Source organism: Bos javanicus, chromosome 6 (genome assembly GCF_032452875.1).
Source record: "Bos javanicus breed banteng chromosome 6, ARS-OSU_banteng_1.0, whole genome shotgun sequence".
NCBI lineage: Eukaryota > Metazoa > Chordata > Mammalia > Artiodactyla > Bovidae > Bos > Bos javanicus.
This window is the reverse complement of record NC_083873.1, coordinates 40,438,859-40,460,353: the sequence shown is the minus strand read 5'-3', so window position 1 is coordinate 40,460,353 and position 21,495 is coordinate 40,438,859. Positions and strand designations below refer to the sequence as shown.

General features: G+C 38.7%; 1 protein-coding gene across 2 annotated transcripts in view; it reads right to left on the bottom strand.

The window, feature by feature from the left end:
- SLIT2 (slit guidance ligand 2) overlaps window positions 1-21,495 on the bottom strand; it is a 406,260-nt gene that overhangs the window by 23,818 nt on the left and 360,947 nt on the right. For both annotated transcript variants that reach the window (XM_061419763.1, XM_061419764.1), the window contains 4 exons: window positions 11,973-12,066; window positions 5,469-5,606; window positions 5,123-5,363; window positions 2,778-2,908 (listed from right to left, as the gene is read on the bottom strand). In XM_061419763.1, coding sequence (XP_061275747.1) covers window positions 2,778-2,908; window positions 5,123-5,363; window positions 5,469-5,606; window positions 11,973-12,066 — 604 coding nt within the window. The remainder of the gene's footprint in view (window positions 1-2,777; window positions 2,909-5,122; window positions 5,364-5,468; window positions 5,607-11,972; window positions 12,067-21,495) is intronic.

Genomic DNA, 21,495 nt, shown 5'->3' with positions numbered 1-21,495 from the left:
CGCCAGGCTTCTCTGCCCATTACCAGCTCCTGGAGCTTACTCAAATTCATGTCCATTGAGTCGGTGATGCCATCCAGCCATCTCATCCTCTGTCGTCCCCTTCTCCTCCTGCCCCCAATCCCTCCCAGCATCAGAGTCTTTTCCAATGAGTCAACTCTTCGCATGAGGTGGCCAAAGTACTGGAGTTTCAGCTTTAGCATCATTCCTTCCAAAGAAATCCCAGGGCTGATCTCCTTCAGAATGGACTGGTTGGATCTCCTTGCAGTCCAAGGGACTCTCAAGAGTCTTCTCCAACACCACAGTTCAAAAGCATCAATTCTTAGGCGCTCAGCTTTCTTTATAGTCCAACTCTCACACTATGATTATTACTCGTCAAAGACTAGATTCTCCTAAGGTATTGAAATAATTTAATGTTGTTAATAGTGTCTATGTCACAGGAACTTTTTCCAACTTATTTGGAATACTACTATATTCATATATATATATGTACATTATCTATATAAATAAATCAATAAATCAATCTATGTATGATCTCTCTATTCAAATTCTTGGTGACTGTTGCTTCTTTTCTTTTACTTAAAAATAATGCAATAACCTTTGTTGATTGTTTTGACATAAACTTAAGAGCAAGAAATAAACAAATGTTATGTTTTCCCTGGCCCTCATAACAGATGTCTCTATTAGATGATCTTCAAGCAGAAACCTCTACTTCTGGTTCATAACAAAAAGTGTGTGATATGATACTATTCTTTTTTTATAGATGTTACAAGGTATACTCTATTGTTAAGCAAAAATAGTAATGAACATAAACTCATAATAAGCTCTTTAGAGTAAGTCCTCATTTGGATATAATCGCTTGGGTTTTTACAACTCATCTAGAAGCATTTTAAGTATATTTTATGTGAACACTAGCTTTAATAAGCCAACTCCAAGAACTTTTACTATAGTTTCTGAGAGTTCGATGCTGTTTCATTGCATAAAATAAGACATACAAAACACCAAAAATGAACCATAAAATCAATATTCTGAAATCTTTTTAGGAGCTGAAACAAATTGAGGCTATAAAATTTAAGACCTAGCAGCATTGAAAATATTGGCACTAATTCACCACCATTTAGAGATGAAGTAACTATTGTAATCTACTTGGAAACCAATAATTATGTTTGTTTCCAGGCTCTAAATATTCCCAAGTGGATTAGCTTACCACGAAAAGGACTTATTGAATTCCATTCATGGCTACAATTGGCATCTAATTTCCCAGAACCATTGTGAAAGATTAAATAACATGTGAAGCACATGGAAAATATATAAGCATGATGTCAGTAACACAGAGAACAGCATCTCCATTTTTTGTCTCAGTCAATGCCCACAAACTTGGTGCCCAGTGTGTTTGGTTTACAAATGTGTTTTGTTTGCCACATATGGCATTTAAAAAATGTGAATCATATTTAAGGAAGGAAAACTTTATATTTAAAGTGTCAATTTTTTTCTTGAAAAATCAGAAGTTCTGCCAAAACCTGGGTCCACATTTTCACATGGCAGCATTCAGGGAGACCTGAGTAGAAGAGGTCTAGTCCTGTTTTGACAAAGATTTGCTTTTAGTTCACTCTGCTTACAACCATTCCTATTATGGTGCCAACACCAAGGCTATTTGTAACCCAGAAATGCTTCTCTAAAAAGTTAGAATCTTTTCAAGAATAAAAGAATGAGAGCACATATCATTTGCTTGCAATTAGCCCACTCAGTTCATTTAAGTTATCACCTGGAAAAACTGACTGCCTCTGAAATTGTGACCCTGCTCTAAATGGTGGCAGTTATTTATACATGTGAAGAAATAAACTCGATAACTAGGTAACTTGTCTGCCAAATGATTGGTGTTGAGACCCAAAGGAGGGGCTCTGAAGGTTATGCAAAAAGCGTACTTTGAGCAGTGTATCCTCCCTCATCCACATATCAGTATATTATTACCGCATTCAGTATATCATCAATTCATTATGTTATTAGAAACTTCCAAAATGAATGATACGATTATACATCTTGGAGGTGTCCATTGGCTTCTTATGTGTAAGCTTCTTAAGGGCAGGAACTTTGTTGCTGAAAGCTTAGAACTGTGCCTTGCACACATCAAGTGTTCAATAAATACAGATTGCATGAATAGTAACTTTAAATTTTTCCCTGTGCTGGGTATCCTGCATTTCTTTCTCTAGAACTACTCTCCATCCATCTTCTCCCTGCACTGAGCCCTGAGAGGCTCACGTGTGAGCTACATTACCGAGATCAGTGGGTGGTCTGATGTTTTCTGGCATATGATTGGCCAGAGAGAAGCATGAGCAGGAGGTTGTTGGGAAATCGAGTATTTAAAACCCTGATTCCTTCCCTGAGGCTTGACAGCATTCCTCCATTGAAGGTGGAGCTGCTTCTTTCTGTCAGGCAGTCCTCTCCACAATTCCTTTTCTTAGCATTGACTTCCATAACTGCTGTCTCCCCTCTTAACTGCTGTCTCCCCTCTTTCCTTCAAGCCCATGGGCAGGAGCAATATTCCGAGTTACTAACTTCAGATCACTCCACTGTCCCAAATAATCTTTGTAAATAGTCATCTAATAAATCCTTCCTCAATTATCCAGCTTGAGTATGCTATCTGTTATTGCCAGGCCTCTAATATACTTACAAAGTCTGCTGTAGTCAAATTGTTCCTTCCCGCCCCATAACACAATAATAGAAGAGAAGCAGTTCTGCGTTAAGCAACTGTTTTCACCCAGTAACTGAGAGATCCTCACCTGTAAATGGCAGAAGCCGGGTGGGAGCCGGTGTCATAACTGGCACGAACACGTCCTCGGTAGAGTTCTACAGCAATATGGTCTTTATCACCCTTATACAGGAGGATTCCACTGTCTTCATCTGTGGCGATCTGGTGGGAAGTAGCCTTGACATTAGTAGGATGAACAGTTGTTCATACACACTTCATTAAGAAGAAACAAGACTTCCTAGTGAAGAGCTTTTAGTCTAGTTTATTTCTTCTTTACGGCTCTGAGAAAATACTAATATACACTGAAATGATTACTTGAAAGATGACCTGTTCCTGGATTACTTTGTTATAAATAACTTCATAAAGACCTTCAAAATGTTTTTCTACATTCATAAACACATATTTACTCTCTTTCCATGCATATTAGCAATGTTAAAGATTAAAGACTCATGTCCAATGACATATGCAAAAATAAGGACATTACACAACTTATACTTCAGAAAATTAAAATTGAAATATATTTTCCATATCAAGTTCACAGTGCCTAATGTGAATCAAGTTTCCCCTCTTATATATTAAGCTGTATTGTCTCAGCCAACAATGATAAAATCTAATCAGGAATAAAATGATCACATTTCTTTTCTGTTAAAAAGAATAATAAGAAACACTTAATATGCTTCAATTAAAAAATAAATAAATTTAAAAAAGGAAGCCAGTCCCAAAAGAAAAAAAAAAAAAACTCTTAACATTACTGAATGTGCTTAGAATTTCCTTTGTGGGAGATTTTCACTTATCTGCTCTTTTTGCTCCTGTTATGGATTTTTTTTTTTTTTATGGCATATGTGAAATGCAACTGTATCGAGCACAATGGATTTTCATGTTGCATGTTAAATTATGCCATGATTGGGGGAAATCTTTGTATTTATTCTGCTTTCTGATTTTCTCAGGGTTTTCAAGGACCAGGAAAAGTTAGGACTTAAGCCCAAACACCACTGGGTACTTCTCATAACAACTTGGGTGGAAAATGGCTGGAAATTAGGGAGGCAGGCTTTTTAAAGAACATCAGCCTGCCTTCCGGGGTCCCATTCCTCGTGACTTCTCAATATGCCTTGCCCCCTTGCTGGAGTGCCAGGGTAAAACAAATAAGGAATGGGGTCATAGGAATTTGGCTACACACATTTGAATTCAAAATATATTGAAATATCTTGCTGAACAGATAAAACAAACATGCAGCCGCAATCTGCCCTATGTAAATTTATGACCCCTAATCTAGCCTACGGAGAAGCAATGGCACCCCACTCCAGTACTCTTGCCTGGAAAATTCCATGGATGGAGGAGCCTGGAAGGCTGCAGTCCATGGGGTCGCTGAGGGTCGGACACGACTGAGAGACTTCACTTTCCCTTTTCACTTTCATGCATTGGAGAAGGAAATGGCAGCCCACTCCAGTGTTCTTGCCTGGAGAATCCCAGGGACGGGGGAGCCTGGTGGGCTGCTGTCTATGGGGTCGCACAGAGTTGGACACGACTGAAGTGACTTAGCAGCAGCAGCAATCTAGCCTAACCTTGTCTATAGGGGTCTGAATGACTTGCTCAAAGGTAAATGGTGACTTGGTGGAAAGACTTAAAATTTGAATTTGTAAATTCAAGTGGAAGCTAAATGACACTTGGCTGAATATTCTGTCAAGGTGTTTTCTGTCTCATTTGTACTCTTGTCAGCTGCATATTTCCTAAGGAAAGCTCCCCACTCCGCCCACCCTCGCAGTGTATAAAACCTGAACTGCAGAGCCACAGAAATAAATGAATCAAGTGGCATTGTGCATGTCTGCATGCTAAGTCACTTCAGCTGTGTCTGACTCTTCGCGACCCTGTGGACTGTAGCCTGCCGGACTTCTCTGTCCATGGGATTGTCAGGCAAGAATAATGGAGGGGTCGTCATTCCCTCCTCCAGGCGATCCTCCCCACCCAGGGATCAAACCCACATCTCTTACATACCCAGCATTGGCAGGAGGGTTCTTTCCCACTAGTGCCACATGGTAAGCCATTACCTAAGCACAAAGCAAAGATATTTTGCTGCTCTCTTTCTCAGTGTGAGTGTGTGAGTGTGTGTGTGTGTGTGTGAGTGTGTGTGTGTGTGTGTATTTTATGTGATCAAGTAGTGAATACAAATACCTGGTGTCCATTTAGGTGTGACAGAAAGAAATATTAGAGAGACTAACAGGAACTTTTCCCACAAGTAGCATTATCTGTCATTGTGCTATGCAGTATGTAACTGTCCGTTTAAGAAATAACATCACTCAGAAACCGCCACGCACATTTATGCTTGGAATCTGAGCTGATTTCAGATGAGATCAGCTCTTGGTAGTGGGGGAACCTTACCTGAAGAGTGATGTTTGTTTGAGGCCGGACCTTGGCGGAAGGGATCTGAAGATAAGACTCTTTGTTTACAAAATTCACACTGACCAGTTTTTCACACTTTTCTCCCTGGTAGCCAGGCAAACACTGGCATATTGGCTCATTGATCCTGATGATGCATTGAGCTCCATTCTGACAGTCAAAATTATCACAGGGGCTGGTACGAGGGAGAACCATAGGTGGAGAAAATTCACAAAACAAGCCACTGAAGAATGAACAGAAAAAAATACATTGATTAGATGTTACTTAATTGCCAATATGAACTGAATCCTATAATACTTTAAATACAAATATTCACTTGCACTTTTACCTGTAGCCTTCAGGACAGGTGCATGTGTAACCATTCACTGCATCGGTGCAGTGGGCTCCGTTCTTACACTTGTTATCTTGGCAGTCATCGAAGTCAATGTCACAATGTTCGCCTATGTATCCTGGAGTGCAGTCACATCTGTTTGAACAAGCAGGTAAACAGTTTTAAACCTAAGTGAGCCAAAATGAGCACAACAGTTGCATTTCCTCTAGGAAACTGGTACTGCCTTTGAAAGAACATATTTAGAACAGGCTCATAAAGCCTAAACATTAACAGATGCCTAGAAAACAGTACTGATCTGCAAAGCTTTCCATGCTTTCTCACTGTGATCTCTCAGAGGAACAGCAATTTCCCCTCTCAGATGACAGTATGCCTCCACAATCCAAATAAGATTAGGCTAATTGCACCGGGGTTCATTCTTTCCTCTTCCCCTCCCTTCCTCTCTTCTTCCCTCACTCTATTTGGCCAATGTATCCTCTATTTCCAGCTAATTCATCTGAGTACTGACATGATAAAAGTGTTGTGTTGTAAAACTTATTAAGAACCTTAAGTAAATTTTTAAGAATAATTAAAATTTTTAATTTTCCAATAGAGACTGGATGCATTAGAGTAAAATATAATTTTATGAAAAGCAAACATAATAGCATTAGATATTCTCTAATTCACCATGAATCCAGACTCCTGTTAGGCCGGAATGGGGGCTGACCTAACTGGGTAGAGCAGGGAAGGTGATACTAAATTCCTGGGACCCAACCCTAGACAGCTTTTCAGACTGTTCACTTTGGTGGTGTGGGGCAGAGGGATGTGTGGCTGCACAGCTGGTGAAGAACCAGGGATAATACAGCTGAAGTTCTTTGAGCATATTGCTTCAAGCCCTGTTCTAGTCACTTTTTCATATATGGATTTACTGAATTCTCTCCACAGTCATGTGACATTGGTGATACCATGACTCCTTGCTACAAGTGAGGAAACAAGGCACAAACTGATTAAGTGCCTTGCCCAAGGACATCCAACTTGTGTGCCACAGTCAGGAACTGAACCCAAGCAATCTGATAAGAAAGCCTGAATTTCTAACCGTAGTCCTATGCTGTTAAATTAGTTACTCGGTGTTACCTTTAAAAACTTTTTCATCAGTGCTGACCATTGGAATTCTATCTATGACACCAAGACACAGTACTTTAAAGGTGCTCAGAGAAAAGCAATATGGCACGTGCAGCGATTATTAAACTATGCTTTGTGAAGCTATTGGAGCTCCTACAGATATAGCCATAAATAGGGAGGGGGCTTCTGGCAGCTTCCCTCTGAACCCCGCCACCCAACAACACTTTACTGCTGTGATTCATTAGTTTTACACATTGGCTTCCATGAGTATCTCTGTTTGGAGTTTAAGAAAGGGTTTACTGACTTTAAAAAAAACAACAACCAGGAAATTATTTTAGCCTAATAGTATTTGGACTTTGCAAATAGGCAGAGCTGTGTTCATATTTTGGTTTCATTGTGAAGTGTATGTAATCTTGACTACATTGCTTAATCTATGTCTTCCTCCCATCTATAACACATATATAGTAATTTCCATCTCACAGGTGTTTGTTAAAAGTTTAAATAAAAACATTATCTACAAATAATTTGCATAGCATTTTATATATAATGAATGATCAATAAATGATAGGTTTTAAAAAATAATTCTAGGTAAGTCTTTATAATTCTAAAAAAAATCTTCATGGTTTAGACTGTACTAATTATTTACTTTTCTACTTCAAAGCCATTAAGATGTAAGTGAATGAGGATAGTTAAAAACACTCTAGTGAATGTGAATATTATTGAATGCCAAAGGTTTTGCCTGAAAATGCAAAATCAGGATTTAGGAGTTACTGGAGAACTGATGAATTAAAATAAATGAGAGTATATACTGTCTAAGGGCACCACAGACAGCCTTGCATGTATGAATTAAGAAATCAAATGAGCTCACTGCATAAGCGTGCTGGCTCTAGAGCCAGTGGTTTTAGTGCTAAATCATAACAAAGCAAAGTAAACAAGCCTGAAGTTAAATGGATTCTAAATGGTCATAGACATTCTCAACTAGATGGACAAGGCCTGAGAAAAGGGCTTCCATCAATGTTAATGTGAGCAGAGCTGCTCAAGTACAGAGCATTAAAAGAAGAAGAAATGCTTTGAAACACTCTGAATTATTTATCTGAGAAGAGAAATCAAAGTAAAAGATAAGAGAACCACGTATGCACCAAAGAGGCTGTCTAAGAGCTATTTTATATTCTTTTCTCGACAGAGACTATTTTTCAAGCCCATCAGAACTTAGAGTCACATCATGACCAACATTTTGGCCTTTCTTTGACTCCTCAGGCAGAGTTTCAAAACAGGAAGAAAATATTTAATTATGAGTTCCTTAAAGTTTGTATTATCTATAAAATGTATCACATTCCCTGAACTCTATTATCTGACAAGGAACAAGGAAGAAAGCAAAGACTATAAAATATATCGTTTAGAAGCCCCAAAGCTGACTAAGTAAGATGTATGCTTGAAAATTCTACTTAAGGCATATCATAGTCTAAAAATATCTCAAAGCAATTTAGGAGATTTATGAGGTATAGAATAAAGCAAGAGAACTAAACCCAGCTCTATTAGCTTAGTAATAAGAAAATGTAGTTGAAGGAACAGGACAACTTTTCCAAACAATATTTGTTGGTAGAAATTTTCTTTAGCAGCTTCATATAATTTTGGTTTCTAAGTTCACTTACATTTTTGCAACTTCCTTTCCCACAATGTGCAATTATTTATAATATGGGAGTAATAGCAAACACTATGATTTATCCTGTTTCCTGCTAAACTACATACAAACTCACAATTACTGCTGAAAACAATGCATTCCCAAATCAGTTAATGTATAATCCAGTAAAATGCACTATAAGGAGCATGCAATGTAATTGATAGTAATTGAAGATACCAAACTAAGGGTTAGTCTTTTTGAAGATGAACTTATTTTTGAATGGTTTCCATTAAGTTTGACTAACAGTTTATCTTGTAATTACAATTCACAAAGCTTTGTGAAACCTGTCCAGCAGATAAGTCCTTCCGGAAAACCATCTGCTCTACTGATTAATTTCTCTAAGAAATGATAATATTTGTTATGTAAATGATGGAAGTTCAATTTGCCAAATTCATTACGGGGAGATCAAAGACAGTAAGAGCTAAAATAATATACCTATGTATTTGGAAGAACAAAATGCAATGCAGGATTTTGTATAAAATAAAGATTTCAATAAGACTTGTTTTTACCACATACGGTTGGAAAGTAAAATATAATGAAAAGTAGAATCAAATATATTTTCTTTAAAAAAAGCATCAAATAAAATGAACAGGTGCTGCAACTGTATATTCTAAAATAATGAATTTTAAACCAAATTGAATTGAAATATTCTCTAAATGAAACTTGAGAATAAACATTTTATTCAGATTGATCTTCGAAAGGCAGTAGGGGTCAGGTGATACAACCCCATCTCCCATTCAACTTGGAATATTCAATAATCTGTTGACAATTATTAATATGTTAGTCCCAGCTCTAATCCACGTATTCTTATAAAACTGTTCCTGACCTGAGTAATTTTTAATTCTCTGAATCTTATGGCAACTAAGCTTGAGTATGAGAGAGTAAATAGCCATAAAGCTCCATAAAAACAAAAGATGGCAATATTAGCACATGCCCTGACCCATGGCAGATGCTCAATAAATACTGGGTAAAGAAACAAGTGGCATTGAAACATGTAAAATATCATGTATGAAATGAGATGCCAGTCCAGGTTCGATGCACGATACTGGATGCTTGGGGCTAGAGCACTGGGACGACCCAGAGGGATGGTATGGGGAGGGAGGAGGGAGGAGGGTTCAGGATGGGGAACACATGTATATCTGTGGTGGATTCATTTTGATATTTGGCAAAACTAATACAATTATGTAAAGTTTTAAAATAAAATAAAATTAAAAAAAAAAAAAAAGAAACAAGTGCACTGGGATGACCCAGAGGGATGGGATGGGAAGGGAGGTGGGAGGGGGGTTCAGGATGCGAACACATGTACACCCATGGCTGATTCATGTAAATGTATGGCAAAACCACTACAATGTTGCAAAGTAATTAGCCTCCAATTAAAATAAAAAAAAATTTAAAAAAAGGAACAAGTATTGCTATTTGCTAGTTGTCTCCTGTAGGCACAACTCAACCTGAGCCTACAGTATCATTTCTGAGAATCCAGTTTACCTTCTGTAACAAACAACCTGCTGTGGTGATAAAGTGCAAAACTTCTCAGAGGTAACCTGTAGTAGAAAAATCACCCAACTGGGAAGTATAAAATGCAGCTCCAGCTGTACCACGGAGTAACACTGAGACCTCTGGACAGACATGGACCTCTCTGGGTCATGGTTTCCTCATGTTTAAAATAAAGGATACCTACAGGATGATTTCTAAACTACTGCCTGTCTAAGAAAAGAAGTTGCTGTTGATAGACCCTTAAAATATGACAGAATTCTACACATGACAGTGTACATGCTTCCATGTGTAAAATAGATAACCAATGGGAGTTTGCTGTATGACTCAGGGAGCTCAAACCAGGGCTCTGTAACATCCTAGAAGGCTGGAAAAGGGTAGGAGGTGGGAGGGAGGTTCAACAGGGAGGGGACACATGTATACCTGTGGCTGACTCATGGTCATGCATGGCAGAGACCAGCACAATTTTCCTTCAATTAAAAATAAATGAGTTTAGGGGAAAATGAAAAAAAAAATAACACCCAAAAAACAAACAAACAAAAATATTACAGAATTGTGGCAAAGGAATAATTTCATTTGATACCAAACATGTTTCAGGAAGATTGCTAGCTGGCATGACTGGATGCTTTATCATCCCACAAAACACGCACATGAGTGAAGGAGACACTAAATTAGTGTCAACACTAATTAACTAAATATTAATTAGAGACAACAGATATAAACGGACTGTACCAAGGCGACCTGGGACATAGGTCACTCTGTCTTCCTCCATTTGGGTAGTTAAAGTATTATTGCAGACCAAAACACATTCAGTTACATTAATTTAAACTTCTTATCTTACCAAACATGACTTCCATTCAGGTAACAACGTGTCTAGTAGATATTATGAATTTATTTGGGATTCTCTGGTGGCTCAGCTGGTAAAGAATCTGCCTGCAATGTGGGAGACCTGGGTTTGATCCTTGGGTTGGGAAGATTCCCTGGAGAAGGGAACAGCTACCCACTCCAATATTCTGGTCTGGAGAATTCCATGGACTGTGTAGTCCATTGGGTTGCAAAGAATTGGGCACAGCTGGGCGACTTTCACTATTGGGTCTCAAGTGAATTTAATTAAACACAGCCAAAGGCTATTTTGGATGGATGTGAGAGTTGAACTATAAAGAAAGCTGAGCACCGAAAAATTGATGCTTTTGAACTGTGGTGTTGGAGAAGACTCTTGAGAGAGTCCCTTGGGCTGCAAGGAGATCCAACCAGTCCATCCTAAAGGAACTCAGTCCTGAATATTCATTGGAAGGACTGATGCTTGAAGCTGAAACTCCAATACTTTGGCCACCTGATGCGAACAGCTGACTCATTTGAAAAGACCCTGATGCTGGGAAAGTTTGAAGGCAGGAGAAGGGGACGACAGAGGATGAGATGGTTGGGTGGCATCACTGACTCAATGGGCATGAGTTTGAGTAAACTCCAGTGATGGATAGGGAGGCCTGGCGTGTTGTAGTCCATGGGGTCGCAAAGAGTCAGACACGACTGAGCGACCGAACTGAACTGAACTGAAGTAAAGGCTACTTTGGGCTTCCCAGATGGCCCAGTGGTAAAGAACTCACCTACCATTGCAGGAGACTTAAGAGATGTGTGTTCAGTCCCTGGGTTGGGAAGATCCCCTGGAATAGGAAATGGCAACCCACTCCAGTATCCTTGCATGAAAAATTCCATGGACAGAGGAGCCTGGTGGGCTACAGTCCATGGGGTTGGAAAGAGTCCAACATGACTGAGTGATTAAACACAGACACACACATTCAAAGGCCTTTTTATTTCATACAAAATTTCCCTTGAAAAGTCACAGAACAAAAGGAAATTCTTTGGTGTACTAAAAAAAGGTCATACTGTAAATAAACACTTATAAGAATGCCAATAACCCTGGGGAAAATGCCCTATAAATCCTGAGCAAAGGTGTGAAGCTAGATCCTGAAAGAAGAGGGTTCCTTAAACAAAGGCCATCCTTGGGACTTCCCTGGTGGCCCAGTGGCTAAGACTCCGAGTTATCAATGCAGAGAGCCCAGGTTCAATCCCTGGTCAGGGACCTAGATCCCACATTCTGCAACAAAGATCAAAGATCATGCATGCCGCAACTAAGACCTGGTGTAGCCAAATAAATAATAAATACCTAAATAAATAAAAGAAGAAAGGCCCTCCTCCCCCAATCATGAGCTTCAATGCAACCTCAGACTTACTTGTATCCCTTTGGCGTCAGGATGCACTTGGAGTCATGCTGGCAGGGGTTCAAGTCCTGGGCACAGAAGTCCAGTTTCTCCTCACACAACTCTCCTGTTAACAGGGCAAATGGCATTAGGTCATAGAGAAAGGTTAAAAGCTTTCCTGCCAGCAGGCCGTGTCATGGGTCTGAGAGGTAAGCATAGCTTGTGATTGGCAAAAATAAAAAATCACAAGGCATGGAAGCAGAAGATCCAAAATGCTGGTTCTGCTGCTAAACATTTCTATGACTTGGGACAACGCAACTGCTGCAAACTGTGAGTAGGAGGAGCCCCTTTAGAATGTAGTACACTGGAGGAAAAGGAAATATGGATGCTTTTCATTTTTATTCATTCTTTTTCATCTGGACTTTTTATTGAGGTATAATATATATTCAAAAGATAAATGAGTAGCTAACAAATGGTCACAGACTGAACCCATTCATATAACCAGCATCCATATCTGAAAACACAGCATTTACCATCATCATTTACCAGAGGCTTGACTCCAAGGATAAGTAACCACTACCCTGACCATAGATTATTTGTGCCTGTTTTTGAGCTTGATGTAAATAGAATCATTTGGTAGGTATCCTTTTATATCTGGCTCATTCTGTTGTTTTATGTTTGAAAAAAAAAATAATTCTCAAATCTTCAGGGTCTCCAAGGTCTTATAAGCCCAGAAAAAAAAAGACTGTTTCCTTTTTATGACTTATTGGAACAGCTCAACAGAATACACCTCAGCTACATCCATCACGACAGAAAGAAAACAGCAAAAGGAGAATCAATCAAGATAGAGAATGTACGCTTCTTTCCATCAACTAGTTTATAAAGAATAATTGTCATCCATAAATAAGAACTACAAGCATAACCATGTCGATTCTAGACTCTCTGTGCTGAATTGCATGTCTGATTATCTCTAAAGAGATTTCTTCATATATAAATAATACAATCATATATTATTTTCAGACACATTAGACCAAATATGATTTTCAGTGAGAACACTTTCCTGATTATTGTGTGAGATTTTTAAGTTGTCGGGAAAGATATAAGATTTAAAAGTTCTTTCCTTTTCTACCTTACCTTTAAATGATTTTATATGCAGTAAATAAAGGAATAAAGCGATACCTCTATAGGCAGCTGTTGTTCATTTCCAAGAAACAATTAGAACTTTTATGTGTTCAAAGTGCGTAGATTTAAAGCAGCATTGGTTAAAAAATCAGGAGTCTGAAGCAAATCTCTTTGTTACAGACTGTTCTTCTAAGGTATACTTAGCCAAATGGTAGAAATAGTTGCCTAACAACTAAATTTGGTATATCATTTACACTTCAAGGATCTTTTCCCGTGGTTTAAGTATATACATGTACTCAGTTTGGAATTACATCAATGTGGTGTATAATTAGTTTTTTCCCTGTCTCTTAAAGAGAACTAATTGCACTAAAAGTCTCATATATTTCTTTTATAAGAAGACTTTCTGTGTCTTTAAATCTGTGATACAAAGAATTTTTATCAACATATACATGATGAGCTATTTTTAAACAGGGTTTATTTAAAGCTTTTTACTTTCAACTAGTATTACTTTAAATGATACAGCTTGATGGAATGTATTCATTGTAATCTATCAAGCTACTGTGATGAAACTGCTGTCAGTTTTCAAATTAAATCTATCCAGTTGGATACAGACTCTTTACAGTAGTCTATATCTAAGGCAGTTTAAATATTATTCTATGTATGCTTCACTTTATATGCAAATAATAAGTTATTTGAAAAATGATAAGAGGAAATGCTTTACTTCTTATTCATTGTGATCTAATATAATCCAATCCAATCCAATTAAGACATTCTAAACCACAGTTCATAAGGATTTACTAGATGGTACTGGACTAGATGCTGGGGCTTACAAGGATGGATGTAAGGGACTCTGCTCTCAATCAGCTCCCAGTCTACCAGTAGATAAAGTCTGAGCTGGAGACAGAGAAAGAACTTCCTTTCTAAGAGAAGAAAACAGGAGTCAACCCTTAATTCTCTGTTAAGTATTTCTCCATAAACTTAAGGTGGAAAGGAGTGAGAAAGGAGATTAGTCTAAGAAACTGTTGACTAAACAACAGCTTTAAGACTAAGCATGCCAGCTTAAATGTGAAAGCTACCTCAATATCAAGATTTCATGATTTTATAAAGAATCTATCTTAAAAGAATAGCACATTGTTGTTTAGTCGCTCAATCATGTCCGACTCTTTTGTGACCTCATGGACTGTAGCCTGCCAGTCTTCTCTGTCCATCGGATTCTCCAGGCAAGATTACTAGAGTGGGTATCCATTCCCTTCTCCAGGGGATCTTTCAGACCCAGGGACTGAACCAACGTCTCCTGTATTGGCAGGTGGATTCTAACAAATGAGCCACTTGGGAAGCCCATAAGAATTCATAGCAGTACATTAATCAATACCAATAACTATACTAATTACTTTAGCCATCAGAATAGCAATGCTAATTGCTAAAGTTGTGTATGATAGATCATTGTGACCATCACATAGCTGCACATTTGACTCTGGTAAAACTGGCTGGTTACTTCCAAAGGACTTATCTTCATTTAAGTATCACCAAATATGATAATACTAACAAATAATACAAAGCATTATCTGTTTCCCATTACTGCCTGACTCACTTTTAAAGCCCAATCTTCCACCCTATATTCTTGTCACCTGTGTCTATTCACCATTTTATGAATTTATCTCAATGCTATGCCTGGGTTAATGGTGCTTCCTTTTGCCTTAGTAACTTTAATAAGTTCTGCTGTCAATTTTCTCATCCATTATATAATCTATTCTTTATGAAATCTTCCTGGATTTTTTCAACCATCTGTTACATGTTATTAAGGGTGGCATTATACATCAGTTTGTTTCAATAATTTTTTATATCATGTTTGCTTGTGATTCTCTTAAGGCACATGTATTTTGTGTATTTATTTATTGACTTAATAAACATGTATAACAGTGCTTACTGCTATGTATCAGGGAGGAGCTTCCCAGGTGGCTCAGTGGTAAAGAGTGGTAAAGAGCTTGCCAGTGCAGGAGATGCAAGAGACGTGAGTTCAATTCCTGGACTGGGAAGATTCCCTGGAAAAGGAAAATGGCAATCCACTCCAGTATTCTTGCCTAGAAAATTCCATGGACAGAGAAGCATGGTGGGCTACAGTCCACGGGGTCAAAAAGAGTTGGACATGACTGAGCATGCATGCATGCTGTGTATCAGACTGCTTTAATTAACATTGCATAAATATGTAGTTGCTTAATGTTCATGACAACCGTATAAGGTAAGCTTGTAGGGTTGTACTGCTTTGGATGCACTGGGTATTCATTAGTGTTTATCTCACTTCTTTTCTTTGATTGGAAGATCACTGAGAGCAGCATGTTTTCAATATTTGTCTTTATATCTCTCTAGGGTATGGGATAATGACATAATAAAATAATATTTGTTGAAAGAAACATTCATGCCTTTTAAGGAAAGAACTCTATCTTGTTGACCTATATTCAACTTCTTTGAGTTCCACCTTTAGATATTCTTTCTCTTTAATTTCTACTTAATGATTAGCCACTCATCATTAACAACAATTAGCTTATGTTCTTTCCTTTAAACATCACTTAAACACTTTTTAAATATTAAAAATAAGTGCTTTCATTAAACTGTTTCTTGAATTTCTTCAAATTACATTGTGTTCTGCTGTATTTGGGGGAAGTCAGCTTTCAAATAACATCTCACAGTGGTAAGATATAGAAGCTTAATACAAAATGGGAAATGAAGCAAGCTCCATAGACAAATGCAGGGAGGTTTACATAGTCCTAAACCATAAAAGGAAAACTGGACATTTGAACACTGTGTTAGATTTCTGAGAAGAATGGAAACAAAAGACTCTAATGCACTTATATGCTTTTAATTATTAATACTACTGAACTATTTCTCCCAAACCTCACAGTATTGAGAGGATATTATGTACTTTTTCTTTTTGAGGTATGTATAGTCAGAGCTAGTACTGAGTTAGTGGAAAAATTGGGGGGGCGGGGAATAAAGGAAAGGAAAGTTAACTGAATTTGTTTCTTTTCTTCTTCTTTTTTTTTTTTTTTTTGATGATCCAAGGCCTTCTTGATATCATATCATCAAGGGCTCCCTCCTCTCATGAAATGATGAAGTGTGTGAGGTGACAGAATGGATGGAAGGGTGAGCTGTAATCTATGAACTTATAAGCAGGTCTTTACATCTCTAACATGGCATTGGGGGAAAGGTAAGTCAGGCCATTGAAGTGGTTAAGGGCAATGTGGTTGGGCACAGGTTAAATTTCAGTGCTCATAAATCCCTCAAGAGACAGAGTCTAGGCAAACGTTGGATTCATAATTTGGCTCCAACCAACTCCACAAAATCCCAGTAAATCCTATTTATTTGGGTTCATCCTGAGCCCTTAAAACTCTCCAATGACAAAACAATAGCATGGAACCCAATCATTGCCTGGCATTTGTGATTTCACTTTTGATCAGATGAGCAAATTAATCTTCTTTGTGCTTCTAGCTTTCAGTGTTTTCTGTTGATGAGAAGGTAAAGCTCTGCGTATGTGTTGGCTGGTTGCCTGTGTTGTAGAGAAGAAACAGAGGAGTCGACCAGGAATGTACCATTACCTTCTCAAGACAACAGAAGTTAGTGAATGATCAACTGAAAATTGTGAAGAGAGAACAGCACATGTCCTAAACAGAGGGTTTTTTTTTTTTGGTAAGAAAGTGACATCTAGATTTTAGATCATGTCTTCCTGATTGTGTCTGTCAGTTAAGTATGGCAGACAGTGAGGTTTGAAATGACTAAACTCTACAATTATATTAATGAGAGCTGTTGACACAGTAAGGTAGGAGTGATGCCCTCTCCTACAAGTTATCCTCAGAATCCAGAAGAAGATGTAGTTCACTGCTTACTGAGCATCTGTCAGTGTGGTTTCTGAAGAATCTGATGTAGCAGTAATATGACTGTATATCCTGGCTTGCTCCAGACAGTCCTGCTTTATACCTGCTGTCCCAAGGTGATTTTCAATAGTGTCCCCATGCACTCACATACACATGCCCTGATCTGGGTGACAAATGCTATGGTCACCTTGTGGGTGGAGCAGTAAGAGCTGGATCATTGGAGTTAATGCTCTGTTTGGAGTAAAGAGTGAATCAGCATAAAGAGATCCTGGGGAGAAAAAATTATTACTTGGGTGAAATGACATGAGGGTTACTGAGTCACTGCTTGGAATAATCTTCTGTGACTTATTTGATATAAAACAATGGACTGGTTGCAGAAAAGTGAACTATTTTATTGTTCTGGGCCCCAGTTCTTTACAAGTAAAACGAGGTTCTGGAATTGAAGTTGTGCAAGGTCAACTGTGGCTATTTTTTTTAAAGGCAAAGTGCTTCTAAGGAGATGGATAAGGCAGATAGCAAGTCAGCAAAGGAAGCATCATGCCTTAGCTGAACCAAACAACATTACTGCATCAGTGGTAAGAACAGTGTCGGCATGTACCTTAATTCCACTGAGGTACCAATACTGTGCATATTACTGCAACGAGGCAGAAATCTCAACGAACTTGATGGTTCCTATGGGAAACAGTGCCTGGAGCGGGCCTTGTGTCCTGCTTCAGTTTAGATCCATGGACCTGATTTTAAAGTTCCCTACTTCTTAAACACATGTGGCCCTTCCTTCATCTTCATTTGTACTTCTGGTGTCTTATGTCATTTTTTTATTTGCATATCTTGTTACCACACTCACTGAAATAGTTTTAGAACTCTTCCACAAACTTCTTGCCTGATATCTACGGTGAGATCTGCCTTTGCATTTTTTTTTAACGAATGATTCTGGTAGCCAACCTCCAGATTTTTAACATCACCATATATTTTGAGTACATACTATATAAGAAGACTGGTGTTAATGCGAGGAGTACGATGGTGAATAACAAAAAATGATATCCCTGTTCTCATGGAGCTCATACATGAGAGGAGGAGGAGAAAGATACTGATGCAATAATTTCACAAGTAACTATAAAATAACCTGAGTGATGAAGGCTAATATGTGCTCTGGTTTGCTCTAGAAGGGCAACTGACTGTAAGGGAGGTTTTTTTTTTTTTTCTGAAGAAGTAGGGCTTGGATTGCAGGTGAAGAGGGGATAAAGAGCACTGGCAGAGGTTCTGTGCAGGAGGTGACATGGAAAACATGAACTCTGAGACACTGGGAGTGAGCTGGGAGAGCATGGTGGCAGAGAAGGTCACAGAGGGTAGCAGGGGCCACAAGGCAGAATGTCTTTACTTAATGAGCAGTGAGTGCCATTGAAGGGTTTATGATGGAGGATGGCCAGCTGACATCTGTATCTTGGAAAGAACATTCTGGCTCTAGTGGAGGATGGATTGCACGGAGACAGATACAAATGGTGAGAGACGACACAGTTGGTACTCAGGTGATTATAGAGGAGATGTAGACAGTCTGGAGAGACATTTGGGAAACAAAAGAGATGGGAACTGGTGTTGGATTGGGTGGGCACAGGGGAGAGAGGAAGCTGTCTGGAACTTCTAGATTTCTAGAAGACTGGTATGAAGACTGGAACTACCTTTCAGTGACACGGAGAACACTGAAAAGATCAGGTTTTCTGGGGCAAAAATCAAGAGTTTGAAATATAGTGATTAAGTGTCAAGGGTTGAATTTGTTCCCCCTCTAGTTCCCCCTCAAAAATATGTGCAGCCCCTCAGTACCCCAGAATGGGATCTTATTTGGAGATAGGGCTTTTACAGAAGTAATCAGGTTAAAATGAGTTCTGCAGGTGGGCCCTAATCTGGTATGGCTGATGCTCCTACAGGTGCCTGTGCTGTTGTGTCTGACTCTTTGCAATCCTTGGGACTGTCGCCTGCTAGGCTACTCTCTGCATGGGATTCTCCAGACAAGAATACTGCGATGGGTTGCCATGCCCTCCTCCAGGGGATCTTCCCAACCCAGGGATTGACCCTGTGTCTCCTGCACTGCAGGTGGAATGGCTCAGGAATCACCCCTGAGCCACTAGGGAAGCCCATGATGTTCCTATAGGACAAGAAACCCAGCACAGAGGGCAGCCCATACAATAGACAGAGAGGGAAGATGGCCATTGACAGGCCGAGCAGAGATGTCTGCAACAGGTCCTTCTCCCAAAAGGCTCTAATGCCACTGATACCTTGAGTTTGGACTTCTAACCTGCATAACTGTGAGACATTAAATTCCTATAATTTAAATCACCCAGTTTGTGATAGTTTGTTATAGTAGCACTAGTAAACCAAAATAGCTGGTAAATTCTAAATTATTGGGTGTTTATAGTGGGGAATCGGAGAAGGCAATGGCATCCCACTCCAGTACTCTTGCCTGGAAAATCCCATGGATGGAGGAGCTTGGTAGGCTGCAGTCCATGGGGTCGCTAAGAGTCGGACACGACTGAGCGACTTCACTTTCACTTTTCACTTTCACGCATTGGAGAAGGAAATGGCAACCCGCTCCAGTGTTCTTGCCTGGAGAATCCCAGGGACAGGGGAGCCTGATGGGCCATTGTCTATGGGGTCGCACAGAGTCAGACACGACTGAGGCGACTTAGCAGCAGCAGCAGCATGGTGGGGAATAAAACTTTCAACTTATGCAACTATTTCTTTTCTTCTCTCACTCTTTTTCTCCTTACATCTTTCCTTCCCTCCCTTCCTTCCCTTCCTCCCTTCTGCCTCTTTCCTTTTTTATTTCATTCCGTGTAACTGTTCTCTCCCATGTCTGAAATACTCTTTAAGCTTCCCCAACAGAGTCTGTAATAAGCAATGAACAAGGAGAGGAAGTGGCCCCAAACCATGACCTTTGCACTTCAAGAGTCAAGGTTTGAAAAGAGCGTATCAGTATGGTTTAGCTCTCCATTCACTGCCAGAGTTGGATGCCTCTCTGAGAAGCACTGAGTCTTGGTTGACTTGGACCAATCAGTCCTTGGCCCTCTCTCCAAGAGGCATTGGCATTAAATGGTGAGGATTGCAGGACAGGCCACCCAAACAGTGATGAAGATTCTCCTCCTCTTAGGGTATTAAAGGTGATAATAGCAAGAGAATCATAAACTACTGTCTTATGGGTATGGGGAGAAAAGTGAGTTTAATTTCTGTTTCATCTATTTAACAATAAATCTGGAGACTGGCTTGAACTTTGAATAACAGTTGCAATGAAAAACAACTACCAACATCTCTATTATCATTAATTAGAAAATAATAATCTTGAAAGTGTTTTATTAAATTACATCAAAGTCATCAAAGCTTATGGTAGATGGATGACACCTGAGTTGAGCCTTGTCACTAAAAACAACTTACATTTTCTAAAGACACATTTCTAAAACATGCTTTTTCTTAAAGTATACTGGTTTAACTTATGGCACAGTTGAAAATTCTTAACTGTGGTGATTCTTTGTCAAATCAATGAATAATGAAGATATCATATAATCCATGAGAGAGAATATTAATTTTTTCCTGAAACTAGTAAGAATAGTGTAAGAGGAAATTAACAACATATAGAAGTATTTTACATGTATTCTGGAGTGGTGCTGTTAAACTTGACCAAAATTCAAACTTAACTTTAGTTTAACAATTTTCATAATAATACATTGGGGAGAAACTATTTTGAACTAGACTCAGCAAATAAAAGAATGTGCATGACAAAGTCCTTACTCTGGAGGAGTTAAAATCTGGAAAAAAATAGAGACATAAGATAGATGCTTAAGTTTCCCTTAAGTTTCATTTAGTGACTGGTGATGGACAGCATCATGCCCTACAAACAGGCTGAATAACTTATTATTTTATTTATTATTGAAAAATATACCATACAGATGCAAAATTGACTATTATCCTTAAAGAGACTTCTCTTGGCAAGGTAAACTGTGCCATTTAGAAAAGAAGACATTTTTGAAGAGTTGTTGGATTGACAATTAGTTGCTTTCCATCTACCAAGAAATTTAGGCAACAGCATATCTTGCAGAAGCTTACTCAGTTATCAAAGCCTGCTTAACAGAGAAGAGGTTGTCCCTAGATCAGGGTTCCAGGAATGTTCCAATTCAACTTTGTTGATTATTCATTTTTTTCACTAATTGAGCAATAAGAAAGTGTGGGTTTTAATTAGTAAGTATCTCATTTATATTTTTCCAAACGTTAGCACTGTATGTTCAGGTTGGCCATATTTACAAACATAACAAATGATTTTAGATAGAGGCATATGACACTGTTCGAACACTTAACTCTCACTAGTTTTTGCTAATATAAGCAGATTAGTTTCTTTCTTCTCTGAAACAGAAATAATCTCAGGGTCCATTTGGGGGATCATGGATGTATGAAGGGAGTGGAAGGATTCCGCTGCAGCCTGTTCTTATTCCTATTGATAAACTCTACCAAGCTAGTTTCTTTTTAATATGAAAGGATCGTTGATATTAATAAAAATGGAAAGGTTACTTATGACCACAATC